Consider the following 14,354-nt stretch of genomic DNA (forward strand, 5'->3'; position numbering starts at 1 on the left):
TTCATTATTCGTCCTCAAATCTCTGCTTTTTTTCCCCATCTTACAAAAAAGTTTCATGAATCACACACAGAATAGCTTGCACGTCATAACAGGAAATCAAACGCAGCTCTTTTTATGCAGGTTTGATGATGGTGCCATTCTGTTTGTTGCAACATGAACATGACTATACAAGCTTAGGAAAAAAAAATGCTGCAATCAGGTGGTAATAACTGCAACTGGCCTCTGAACCAGAAACCAAATGTCCAGCCAAATTTCTAAATTTCTGGTTGTTTGACAAGGAAAGTGAACAAAAAATGCAAAAACAGTATCTGACTCACTGTCTCAGAGTCAAATGACAAAGCAAAATATTTAGCAAAGGCAGCCTGTATTTACATAAGTTCCTAAGATCACTGCAACAAAGCTGAAACACATCAAAAATTTTGTCTGCTTTACACGATGGATGTTAACAGAATATTCTGCAATTTGCATGACCGACCCCAACAGAATAACCACTCTGTAGACCGACAAGGAAAATGAAAGCGAGAGAAAGAAAAAATTTTGAGGCCAGGCCAGTCACTGGGTCATGTTATGAAGCAGCATATCCTGGTTTACTTGATGATTTCCACAGTACTAACACCAACACAGCATCAGCCTTCCAAGAGTTCAATCAAGACTTTTAAACCCTATCGTAAACAACCTAATTACAGAAGCCCTCTTATCTCTAGCATTGTCCAGCTTGGTCCTGACCCCTCCCCTTATTTTCTTTTACCCTGTTATTGTCACTAGGTTGTCCCTCCCTAGCAGAGAAAAGAGCAAATTGCTCTAGCAGAGCCTGCAGAGAATAAACAAAAGTAGCTCAGCAAGTCCTTGTCGGACACATCATCCCAGTCAAAGTCCTTGGCAAATGTCTCTTCTGTTAGTCATGCTGCTATAACAACTTAATATGAATCCTACTGCGCTACATTTTTAAAGCCTTGTAGAAAACAGTCATGCAAATATTGGCACGCTCTCCGGGACCAGTGCACTAGTTCACACAGACACTGTACACAACAGAAGAGCAAGCTGGAACCTGCCAAAAATAGCGAGTGGATTAACAGGGAAGCAGTGGACAGATGCCGTGGCGTATTCAAGTCAATGGCACCTAATGACTAAACACAAACTAAACCAATTAGGCTGGATGTTGCTTAGAGAGGGCGTAAACCAAGTCCAGACTAATGAGAACAGCCTCCTTTCCTCGTTCCCTTTCGTCTCTGCCTTGGCTGATTCATATCACTCTGACTCATCCAAAACTTCCAGCTATGAGGAGCGCACCAGATGCAGGAATAAAAGCTGTGAAGGTGCTCCAGTACTCCTTAAAGGGCTAATATCCTGGATTTTTTTGTATTTTTAGTTTTGTTTCTGATGTATACTCAGAGCTGAATGCAATGTGAAAGAGGGCAATTGCAAGAGCTGCAATATTGATTATAACCTACATTATTCAATAACATCTTAAATTTAAAGTCGGGAAATTTAAATAGACATTACACCTACTTATTTCAAAATTTCAGCATAATTCAATCACTGTGATGTAATCAAAGTCATTCAGAGTGGTAATATTTAAAATGTTTAATTTTAAGTAGATGGTATATTTCCAAGTGTTGTGACATCACAAAAACAGTTATTTCAAAAACAAGCTGTCCTGTTTTCGCAGCTTAGTTTCCATTTTCCGAATTCAGAAGCGTATCTTTGTAACTTTAACAGTGTTTACATATTATAATCAAACTCTTATTATAAAAAAAAACATTCCTACATTCTGTTGTACATGATATGGGCCCTTTAAGTTCCTTCTGCTGTCCACTATGGGGATGATGCATGGTAGAATCTCACAGGTACAACTCTGGTGTAACTTCACTGGACAGGCCAGCTGACTCCATTCACAAATCTCTGTTTCGGTAGCAGCAAACTGCCTTGTGCCGTGCAACACCAAATATAAACACAGGGACATGGACTGGATGATGTGCCACCGAATTAGGGCAAAACTAATTAGGCTGCTGCTGTAGCCCAGAAGATGGAAAGGGGACAGAGGACAGAGGCCCAGAGGGAGCCAGCGTAATGGGGTCAGAAAATCCCCACCCACTTCTGTGTAATGCTCCATTTCCATACTGTTGCAGGCACTCGGACAGGAGCAGGTTTGGTTGACCATGTTGTGCCTGTAGGACCATAGGACGAGTGACAGAGACACCTAATTCAAATAGAGTGAATGTAAAAAGGGGGATGACACTAAAATACTGATACAGGACGAACATCACAGCACAAAGGACATACAAGGATATCAGAATAGTATCTGTGTTGGCAGATAATCGCTTGAGAAGTATCAGCATCAGACAGATGTTAAGATTTGACCGATATTTTGTGAATTTCCCCACTGTGGGACTAATAAAGGGTTATTTTATCTTATCTTAAACCAATATCTGAGGACATCTTTATTATACTCCAGAATAACAGAACATCTCACTGGGCTACTTTTCTATTGTACTGCATTTGAAATGCTATAGAACAATGGCCAACAACCCTGCTCCGGAGATCTACCTTCCTAAAGAGATCACTTCCAATGTTGGTTGGACATGTGATCCAGATAATCATTCTACCTAATCAGTTAGATCAGGTATGTTAGATCTGGAGCTGAATTCTGCAGGAAGGTAGATCTCCAGGAGCAGGCTTGGTGATCACTGCTATAGAAGCTAAATCCCCATATTGGTGAACCCCTACACAGTCCAGTGACAAACTACCAGCTCTACAGGCTGCTATTGATTAATTCGTTAAAAATAACTGCAACAACTGAATAATAATCATGACGCAGAAGGAAATCTTAATTATGAAGCCCAATCCTGTTTTGAGCCCAATAAACTACACCAAAGCCACCAAAAACGGATCTTAAGTCTTAGATCTTATTTTTAGGAAGACATAAAAAGATCCTGGAGGTGTTCAAGGGACAAGAAAAGACTCCAGAGACAGAAAATTCAGTGCCCACAACGTCAAGAATGCCAAGAGAACGAACAAACAGGATTAGCTGAATTCCTAACTTTTGCCACAGCTCTGAAAAACGACGACAAAAACAATAACAACAACAACAAACCGATGACATACAAACGGCAGCTAGGTAAACTAGGTATATAAGGTAGCTTAGCTAGCTAGGTTAAGTAAAAATCTCGAAAAACAGACGAGGCTGAAGTTGGCTTCTTATTCGCAGCTTCTTGTTCTACTTTTCCCGTTCCACCTTAAATGGAGCAGCAGTTCTATTCTGGCGCCTGAGGCCAGAATGTAACCGTTGCACCATTTAAGGTGGAACGGGAAAATTCGAACAAGAAGCTGGCGACTGATAAACTGACTCCAGCTTCGTGGAAAAACAGCTAGCCAAGTTTGTTAGTTAGCTAACATCCTCAGTCAAGCATCCCAACTATTTATAACGTTCCGTCGGAGGTCCAAGTGAAAACCAGGGAGGCAGAAAGCGGCCATCCTACACTTTTGCAAGTAAATTAGCTGGTAAAGCCTCACTAAACCTAACATATATCTAGTTAACGTACTTAAATGTAGAAAAATATCGTTTTATAACGTTTGGCGCATTCTCAAGTTTTTGCTAACTGGCGGAGCTAACTAGTGTTAGCCAGTAGCTAACTCCAAGAGATTTTGAAGTCAGTTTTGAGGCTGCTATTGAAATGACACTCAGCAGACTTGCTGAAAATTCACCAAGTTACTGGCTATTGAGTAAAATAACTGGTAATTCTAGTGAAATATTACTACTTGGACTGTCTAACAGTTACACATACAAAAAACGAGCTCAAGTTCTGGTGATTTTTTTTCTCCTCAGTGCGACTGTAATAAAGGCAACACGACATAAGAGACTCTTTATATTCTAATATAAAATGCACTGGTTACCGTTAGCTAACGTTACACTACAACAAAGCCTCCAAATAATACCAGTAATGTAAGTTAAAGTATGCTCTTTTTTCCTTCGTCTGCTCCCTCTTTCAGCTGAATTGCCTCCAAACTCACCCAGAGCTCCGTGCCCCAATCCATGGTCGACTCCTTCTTCTTATCAGCGGATCCCAAACCGCCGCTGCAGCTCAGCTGAAAAGTTATCCCAACTCAGCAGAACAGGGAGCCACGAAGGTAAGGCATAAACCGAGTAGTACACCTTACATCTGACACTTAAAGTTACGCATAACACACTAGAAAACGAATCCGCACGACAGCGAACTAACAGGCTAACTTACTTTCCGTTGTCCAAGTAATTTTCGTTGCAAGGCAAAGGGATCGACTAAGCTTTCATATCCGCGTCCCTCCCAAATCCTAAAGTCTTAAAGGAGCCGGATCACATTTCCAGAGATGCGTCCCACATGAAACCCTTCAAGTGAGACTCACTCAAAGTGCAAGGTTATAGTGAATGGGCAGAGTTTCTGATGCATCTGAAATAAAAAAAAATATACCATTCAAATACTTTTATGTACATAAACATCTTATACAATGCAACTTCAATAATATAAACTAAAAACAAAAGATACTTTTAGATTAGATTTTAGATATTCGATATTTAACCTATTTTGGAAACAATTACAAGTTATTCAAGGATAAATATGATACAAAGACATCTTATACAGTGCAGCTTCAATAATATAAACTAAAAACAAAAGATACTTTTAGATTAGATTTTAGATATTCAATATTTAACCTATTTTGGAAACAATTACAAGTTATTCAAGGATACATAATATACAAAAAACATCAGCTTCAATACTCTAAACAGCTTCAATACTCTAAAATTTATCAAGGGTAAATAATTTACTGTAAATATCTAAATAGTATTTTTTGTTATCTGTTGCACGATGTGATGTATTTTTATAATGAAAATAATAATAACTTCTTGCAGTCATTTTAGAACCGTCTACAGTTCTGTTCATCATTCTGGCCACATCTAAAATTCCTCAATTTATCATTATTTTTATTATTTTACAGCTTTCTACTAATCATTTGTAATTACATAAACTTGAGGTTGAACAGGACCAAAATAATTTTACACATTTATACGTGCATGCCACCATACTGGGTTTATTTTTATTGAAAACTAGTTATATATTATTAATACTGGATTTATATTATTGATTCCAAACTTTTGAACAGTACTTTGTGTTTGAAATAGAAAATGCTATTAGCAAAGGTTGGTAAGCATTTTGTATCAGAATACTTAATAATTATGTTTTTTTACATAATTTTAAATATTTAAAAATACTAAGAAATACCTAACCAACCCCCACCCACCCACCTGACACCAAAGTGAAAGTGCATATGATTAGTGTACATGGTTAACTTGTGATCTTGTGCTTTTCTGGAAATGTATTTACATGAAATATTTCTATTGTTTTTAGTAAAATTTTTAGAAATAGATTTTCTGTTGTAATGTTATTATATTATATTGTAATATTATATATTTTTAAAATATTTTTATTTTATTTTTGGTTACAGCATTTTGTAGTTTCTTTTGCATGTACATTTGGGGCTTTTTTTCCCTCTACCATTCCAAAAGCATTCATCAAATTATAGACAAGATGTACAGAAATGTTGCAGTCTGTGAAAATGGACACTATTCAGCCCCTTATTCTATAAATAAAGAAGTCACATTTGAGAAGATGGTTGCTAATTTTATTAATAGAACATTTAATATATATATACTTTTGGGCTGATATGACAAAGCATAAGATGCAGTCAGGATGATTATCGCGTGAGGTTTGTCAGACCAAGAAGCTGTGTAATCTGTAATCTGTTATCTGCAATCACAAGTCCCACACTCCCTCGAATGCCATAGTTATATTAGACATGATGGGTCGACTTCAAAAGAGTCAGTTCTTCAACTGACGCATGAGGGAGTTGGGGGCAACCCTTGGCCAGCAACTCTAAGAGTCACAATGTTTGGACTCGACCCTTCGCCTGTTCCAACTCTTCATTTTCTGTTTTTGTTTTTTTTTTAACCATAATTAGTTTGAGGGACATTTGTGGGACAACCTGGTGTAATTACAATTTTTTATCATCTCACTATGATCTACTCAAAAAGTGGGTAAATGACCCAAAGTATGTTTATCACACCTATATGAGCTTGTTGGACATCATATTCAAAAAGTGTAGGCATTATTATGAACTTGGCCCCCCATTGCAGTTATAACAGCCTCCACTCCTATGAAATGGCTTTCCACAAGATTTCGGAAGTGGGTGATTTTGTGGTCCTACAGACAAAAGAGCATTCGTGAGGTCAGGCACTGATGTTGGACGAGAAGGTCTAGCTTGCAATCAACATTCCAGTTCATCCCAGTGGTTTCAATAAGGATCAGCCCTGTGCAGGCCGCTGTAGTTCCTCCACACTAAACCCATTAAACCATATCTTTAAGGACCTTGCTTTGTGCACAGGGGCACAGGCACGGTGGAAAAGAAAAGGGTCTTCCCCAAACTGTTGCCACAAAACTTAAACATGGGAAAATGTATTTGTATGTTGTAGCATTAACATAACCCTTCACTGGAACTAAGCAAACTTAAACAGACCCAGACCATCATCCCTCCTGCACCGAACTTTACTGTTTGCGCTATGCATTCCGGTAGGTAGCGTTCTTCTAGCACCCACCACGCCCAGATTTAGTGAAGCGTGATTCATCACTCCAGAGAATGTTTTCACTGCTCCACAGTCCAGTGGCAACATGTTTACACCCCTCCAGCCGACACTTGGCATTGCACATAGTGATCTTTAGGCATGTGTACTGCTGCTTGGCCATGGAAACCCATTTCTTGAAGCTCCTAACACAGTTCCTGCACTTATGTTGCTTCCAGAGGCAGTTTGGGACTCTGTAGTGACTGATGCAACAATGGTTAGGAGATTTTTTTTTATGTGCTACATGCTTCAGCACTCGGTGGCACTGCTGTTTGAGTTTGCGTGGTCTACCGCTTCGTGGCTGAGCTGTTGATGCTCCTAGATGCTTACATTTCACAATAACAGCACTTACAGTTGACCGTGGCAGATGCGAAGCAGGAATTTCACAGACTGCCTGGCAAACATGGCATTCTATGATAGTTAGACATTTAAAGTCACTGAGCTCTTCAGTACGACCCATTCTACCATTTGTCTACAGAGATTGCATGGCTATGTGCTTGATTTTATGCACCTGTTAGCAGTGGGTATGGCTGAAACACCTGAATTCAGTAACTAGGAGGTGTGTCCACATACTTTTTGTCCACATCCCTTCATCAGTGGCTCTGATGCTGTCTTGGTTAAGTGAAGATGATAAGTCGACTCTATTGACTTCAGAAAATCCACAGTCATGCATTGCTAACATACTAAGTAAGCCTAGAGAACGTTACATACTACCATTGTGAATAAGAGTAGCATGTAGTACTCCATTTGTTGTGTATAGTACTCTCACCAAGATGTCAGGTCAGTTGGAGAGAGGTAAGGATGCTCCAAGCCCATAAAATATGTGCATCATTTTATCAACAGATAATTTCTAGAATGAAACAGGCTACATTGTACCCTTTCTTGACATAGACATTGAGACACAGAACACGTGAATGACAACACAAAGTCGAAGTACAGTCAAAGACAGTCTGTATTAAATAATATCATATAAAATATAACTAACATCACACAGCTTACCCATGGTCTAAAAGGCATTATACATTCTGATGAGTAGGGCTGGGACAATAAGCATTATAAAAATTCAATACGTCCTGAGTATCAATAAATATGAATATTTTTATTATTTAATTCCATGAGTAGATTTTGGTTACAGAGTCAGTATATGTTGGATAGTTACCATTTGTGCCAGAGGGGGGCGACAAAGCCTTAAGGCATTTTCATGCCGAGTGTTTTACAGAAAAAAAAAGCTTCCATGTTTTTTTTTAAACCTACACATTAACTTTTATAGCTTCTTTGCTCCTTTTAATGCTGGGAGTTCTGAGCTGGTGCAATGCTTCAAACTCCACACACACTTAGGGCGCTGCTACAGAGCTTCAGTGGATCTCCTCATGCTGTTTATGACTTTTTTAGCGGAATGGGCTGCAGTATCTGCGTTTTTGAGTCGCTCTGGCTGAAGGAAAAATGATAGCTTGGTCGCTGTTACAGTATTAAAGGAAATAAAAAAGTGCATCAGACTTGATGTGAAGGTTTCAATGTGTTAACTCTGTAAAAATCTGTAAAAAAAGACCTTACAATGAATAAATCCTTTTCCCAGTAGTCATAAAATGTAATTTCTGAATGTTTGGAAGGAGTTGAACTATGCATTTTTGATGGAATATATTTAGATGCAAATTTGTATGATTTACAAAACCAGAAGCGAATCAGATTTTCTTCTTTGTAAGTGAGTGTGCAAGTCAACATTTTAAAAAGTGTTTTATTTTGTTTAAAAGTTACTTTTTCATTGTGAAAGCTGCAGTTCTGCTGTCCGTTTTATAACGGCACAGACATCTTTGGGGAGAGGTGTGAATTGCACAGCAGGAGGTTCTCAGCCCTCCTCTTTCACCCTTCTTTGCTCACTAGCAGCTCAACACAACATTTCACACACAGATAAACAACAGAGTCCTAGTTAATCTGAAAATAGAGTAAGTTGGGAATACATTTTATTTGATTTGTGCTGGTTAAGAATATCCAAATTCCTTTCTACTTTCATGGCTATTACTGATAATTATCAGTGAAGTGATATGTGGTCCCAGCCCTACTAATGAGATAAAGCTTGAGAGATTACTGGTGTAAAAATAGCAGACATTAATACATTTGTTCTATTGTACTGTGTTAAACAAAACTATTGCAGCTACTCATATTAAAGCAGGGCAGTACTGTGAATACATACTATATGGCAGTACCTTTCAGACGCTTCCAAAGCTCAAAAAATATTTATTTGTATTCCAGTATAGATAAAACTGATATCATAAACAAAGCCCAACAATATATTTATTGACGCTTGTGGTGAGCAGTCCTTGCAATATCGAGTACAAGCTTCATCCTTCACTGTTAGATTTCTAGCAGATCAAGTCCAACTCCACACTGTTGTTTTATAATCACAGGGGGTATCCATTTTCTGCTTTGCTCATACCAGATACCATTTATCAATTGGTATTTTTACTCAGTGGCATCATTTCAGTTGCCTTATCATTGCACTGTACATCGTATCTCCCAGATCGTTTCCTCTTGATACAAGCAAATATGATGAGAATACAAATGACTATAAAAAGGATACTCAAAGCAATTATGATAGCTAGCGGAAGTGGAAATTTGTTATCTAAAAAAAAGAAAGCGAGAAAAGCAGATTAGTATACAGTCATTTTTGGATTCTACATACTATGCTTCAATTAAATCAAACTCTTAGCGTTCTTTTGTCTCCTTGATTACATATGATTGTGAAGAGAATATGAGCTACAGCCCACATTCACATCAGTGATGAGATGCCTACCTTGTACCACCAATAAGACTCTCCTTGTCTGGCTCCCAATTTTATTCGTGGCAGTGCACGTATACAACCCACCATCAGCAAACGTGGCTCCAGAAATCGCCAGTGTCGTCTGTCTCCCTCCAGTGGTCTTAGACTGATTGTTGAAGCTCCACTTGACTTTAGGCTCTGGAATCCCCTCAGCAATGCAGGACAGAGTCACATCCCTGCCTACATACACCTCTACTGACCCGTCTCCTGACTTTATTTCTGGACCATCTGAAAAAAAGTAGGAAAAGTAGAAAATATGACAAAAAGATTACACAGACGCCAAATATAATATCATTTTTTCAGCATTTAGTGTGTCCACGCTTTGCCTTTATTACAGCTTCCATTCTTTTCATGGGACTCATTTCAGTATTTGAAAGAAATCTGCAGGGATATTTTTCCACACCTCCAAAATTCAGTCTTAAAAGTTGGATCTATTTTCTGCTTCTCTTATTCCAAGTGATCACGAATGTTGACTAATTAGTCCATATAACTAAATATTACTCTTCATCTCAGATGTCCCATTTCTGCATTCTAGTGCATTTCTTTTCTTTTTTTTTTCAATTTCCTTTTCTCATTAAGGGCTTCTTGACAGCTACACATCCTTTCAGACTCAAAGCTTCGAGTTGTCTTCGCACAGCCGAACGATGGACAGAAACCCCTGTGGATTGTTTCAGATCTGAAGCAGCTTGATTTTCCCCTCTCTATCATAGATGAAAGCTTTAAGTGTTGTTTATCTGATGGGGGCTGTTTTGTTGGTCTACCAGGTCTTGACTTTCTCCTTGCTTATGCAAGTGGATTATTTTATCTTATCTCCTCAGTAATACCTTCTTTAGCCATTTTAGAAGCACATGAAAGAAATGCGAAGGAAACTGAGGTGAGTGTGTAGCTGCTTGTATGAATGTTTGTCTCTTTGAAGAAAAACATATTATCAATGAAGTCTTTGATAGCAGGTTTTGTTGGGAGGACGCAGCTGTAACTGGCTGGGTTTAAGATTGAAAGAATGGAAGAGTTTAAGTGGAAGTACTGTTACGATCCTGGGGGTATGTGGTGTTTATTTTGTGCCTTTTCTTTCTCTATTATTCTTTCTCTAGTAATCACTTTTTTCCCTAGGGTTATCAGCTGGAAGGCTCTGCTAACTGTGTTAGCCTGTTGTATGAGTTTGTCTAAGTACTTGTAAAGTTCTCTCTTTGTAAGTAGGGGGGTGAGTGCCCTGTTTTCTTTTGTATATTGTTTCCTCCTGGTTTGGGACAGGAAGGTAGGTTTACAATTGTAATTTTGTTTTGTGTTAGATGAGTTTAGTTATCTTTTGGTTTCTAGTTTGTTTTTGGCATTGGCTCACCCGCTGAAGGTTTCCCTTCAATAAGCTCACGTGCGCTTGACCAGTTTAAAGCTAGATTTACTGACTAAGTACCTTTTTTATTTTCAAGATGGTGCCTTTAACTTGTACAAGTTAAAAGAAAATAAATGCTGATAATTGGTCCATTATTTGTAGTTGGTGTTGTCTTGGTCTGGCAGTTGGATGCTGTTGAGGTCGTAACAGTAGGAACAAAAAAAAAAAGAGTAGACAAATGAAATACTGACTGATTTAGTGCACTCTGTTAAATATATTTGTCCTGCTTCCCACACTAAATTAATAAGTAACATAATGCATGGGTGGTTTAACTGGAAATTAAATGGTGGATGGTGTTTGCACAGTACTGTATGTCTTATAAGATGTAGATGTAACTAAATAGGAACTGTATTAGAATCATGTAGGGTGGGTGTTAGGAAGCCACATTATATCACAACATTGTCCACTGGCTAGACAATATGATATTATGATAGATCAAAAAAGTATTATTATTATTATTATTATTATTAGTCATTTTAAGCGCTTTAAAGTCAATAAATGACACAAGCTTAAAGTCAAGGTGAATAAGAATTCATAATACATTTTCCTTCTGTACCGTGATGTATTTCTGAGAGGTGTTGCTGGTTTTATGGAGGGTTCCTGAGTTAGCTGAGCGTTTTTTCTCCATCATAGTTGGGGGTGTTGGAAGGCGGAGGTGAAACATGATATTATAAACATGATATTATGATATTTATATTAATTTCCCTGGTGCAAGGTGGTGTGATCAAAAATCAGAATATGTTTATGAGGTGGCATAAGTTATTATATTTTGGACAACTGACTATTACGTTACATTTTGGACGATGGGCGACTACAGGAAAACAGCAGTTTTGTCTTTCAAATAGTAAATTACATGATGAATTGTGCTTAATATGACCAGGAACATGAACTAACAAGGTAAAAAAGGTCCATTTTAATTTCAGTTTAACTAAACGTTTTCATTTAGTTTATAAAAATGATCCGAGCTGTTTGACTCCATTTTTTGTCTTATCACAATATGGTAATCTCCAATATGGTAAAATTCATTTCACAGCCTCACAATAGTATATGCATTTATAATGCTATACCTCCTGTCACAGTTGTTTTTGAAAAGACACAAATCGGGGGAAAAGCAAGCAGAGACCAAATGTTAGAAACAGAAATTGATTAGATTAATTGCCAATGAAATCAAAGCTGGGATTCAGAGATGTCTCACTGTACCATGATGCAATATGGTAATAAATACGTTTAGGTTTTAATCTGCTTATATAGTCCCGCTATCTTTTTTTTGTATGCAGTCATATCCAAAAGTTTGAAGACCCCCAGTCAGGGAACAGACTGAAATATGGTATTTGTCTGCATGTTTATTGAGTAGCGCACAATTTCTATTTATATCCTGAGTTCAACATAGCTCATTATACTTTCAGCGATTAAACTGCAGGACAGCCAACTTTTTTCATATATGTACGGGAAAAAAATAGCTACAGGAGAAACCATGATTGCATACGATTGTATATACTACTGTTTAAAAGTTTGTAATAACTGTTCAGTTTGGAGTCAGTTGTTTTCAATCAAATAAAACAAATTTGATGAAGGGCTAACATCCTACAGGTCCAATAATAATAATGATGAGATGTAGATAACAAATCCATACAAACTAAAGCTATATATCGATAACTTATAACATTTATCATCTGGAATAAGAGATTAGAGATTAGAACTCAACCCAAGCCAAATTGTGCCACAGAAAATTCTGAGATTTGAACTGATTTTTCACATACAACACAGGACTCAGACTTGGGTTTATTGTCTGATAAGTGATTTTTTTTTTCTTTTAAATATGCCTACATAAATTTCATGCATTCTCTTTCGTGCAAAAAAAAAGAAATGACAGTTTTTACTGATGGTTTCAGGCTGGCCAGAGTCCAGATTTTAAACCCTACAGAAAATATTTGGTCTTACATTAAACACAAAATGCTGAGCCATCAATACTGACTCTTCTTTCTGTAAAACACTGCAAGTTTACCCACAAGACCTCCACATTTAAAGATTTAAACACTGAAAGCTCTAAGTTTCTTTGACTATTAAAAGCTTAAGAATTTGCCATTTGCCATGCACAGTAGCTTCTAGCCAGAAACAAATGTCAGTCAGTACTTCCTCACAGTGGTTAAGTCACCTTCACTCTTATTGAATAACAATTATTAATATGATAAGTGGTTCCAGACATTTGAATAGTGACAAAGGTTTTACCATGTCCATTATATTTCATATGACGTACAACTTGTAAAAGAACAGTAACTTACATAGAACATTAATAGTCAGATGGTGATGCTCAGTTCCGTGTTTGTTCTGTGCAGTTATGCTGTATGAGCCATTATCTCTCCTTGTGAGATTGTGTGGGGGTTTCACCTTTTCTCTGTCTTTGTACCAGGTGACATCAGCTAAGGGAGAAGCCATAACTTTGCAAATTTCTAAGAAGACTGTGTGTTCCCTGTCCTCATAGCTTTGAGGACAGTCAAACTTAGGACCATCTGAAAGAAGAGAGGTTACCGTCAATAATAGCAGCAAGACTGGTGAAGTTGTCAAATGACTGATTGATGATATACACATAATAGTCTAGATAGCAATAGAGTTTTTCCACTCACACTCTACTGTGATCTTGATGACACAGGATGTGCTGCCTATGATATTCATTGCAGTGAAATTATACTGTCCAGAGTCATTTTGGCTAAGACGCTTAGTGGGTTTGACCTGTGACTGTCCTTGAAACCAGTGGACAACAGGGAGCGGGTTGCCCTTAACAGCATAAGGATATGAGCTCAGTTTGCTGTTTATTAGTGGAGACCACTCTGAACAATGTGTTACAGGCTTGTCTGAAAAGTAGACATAAAACAGAATAAAGAAAACGCTGCTGGGTTAGGTTATAAAGAGGAAAAGACATGCAGTATTGAAATATGCTATACTGTACATAAAGGTGGATGACAAAATGAAGGAAAAAATGAGTAAATGAATGGAAAAATATAATTAGATAATTACACATTTAAGGAATTAATATCCTACAATGTAAGAGGGAAATAGCCTTTGCTTTAGGCTGAAATGATGCACCATGCAACATAAATTCATGCAACTCTGAAATATATTATGTGAAGTGTACAGGAACTAAACTGTCTGTGGGAAACTTACAGTGTACTGTAATGTTGAGGGGCTCTGATGTCACTCTAGGAGGAGGTTGAGGTCCTTCAGGTCCCAGATCCAGTTCTGCTTCACACCTGTACTGAACTCCATCATCATCTCTGCTGGTGGAAATCTGGAGTGTATCTGACAGATTCACTGGAGTCTTAATGGGGTTATTGAAGATTTCCTTATCCACTAGAGTGTCTCCTTTGAACCAGCTCACAGTGAGGAACTCAACAGGAGCAACATTCTCAATGTCACACTGGAGCTCATACTGTCCACCCTCAATCATCGGCCCAGTGTGACCCACAGTGCTGATGGACACCCTGTCTGGAGTCTCTGTA

At 37.9% G+C, this 14,354-nt stretch overlaps 2 protein-coding genes across 3 annotated transcripts in view; both read right to left on the reverse strand.

Annotated features, from left to right (window-relative positions):
* trip10a (thyroid hormone receptor interactor 10a) overlaps positions 1 to 4,307 on the reverse strand; it is a 42,663-nt gene extending 38,356 nt beyond the window's left edge. For both annotated transcript variants that reach the window (XM_036567520.1, XM_036567519.1), the window contains exon 1: positions 4,012 to 4,307. In XM_036567520.1, the coding sequence (XP_036423413.1) occupies positions 4,012 to 4,035 (24 nt within the window). In that variant the 5' untranslated portion in view covers positions 4,036 to 4,307. The remainder of the gene's footprint in view (positions 1 to 4,011) is intronic.
* A 3,276-nt stretch (positions 4,308 to 7,583) lies between these two features.
* The window catches only part of icam5 (intercellular adhesion molecule 5), a 54,581-nt gene continuing 47,810 nt past the window's right edge, over positions 7,584 to 14,354 (reverse strand). The window contains exons 21-25 of the mRNA XM_036565561.1: positions 14,020 to 14,349; positions 13,482 to 13,709; positions 13,140 to 13,367; positions 9,441 to 9,695; positions 7,584 to 9,269 (exon numbers count right to left, since the gene is read on the reverse strand). Of these exons, the coding sequence (XP_036421454.1) occupies positions 9,097 to 9,269; positions 9,441 to 9,695; positions 13,140 to 13,367; positions 13,482 to 13,709; positions 14,020 to 14,349 (1,214 nt within the window). The 3' untranslated portion in view covers positions 7,584 to 9,096. The remainder of the gene's footprint in view (positions 9,270 to 9,440; positions 9,696 to 13,139; positions 13,368 to 13,481; positions 13,710 to 14,019; positions 14,350 to 14,354) is intronic.

This window comes from Colossoma macropomum, unplaced genomic scaffold, assembly GCF_904425465.1.
Source record: "Colossoma macropomum unplaced genomic scaffold, Colossoma_macropomum, whole genome shotgun sequence".
Taxonomy (NCBI): Eukaryota; Metazoa; Chordata; class Actinopteri; order Characiformes; family Serrasalmidae; genus Colossoma; species Colossoma macropomum.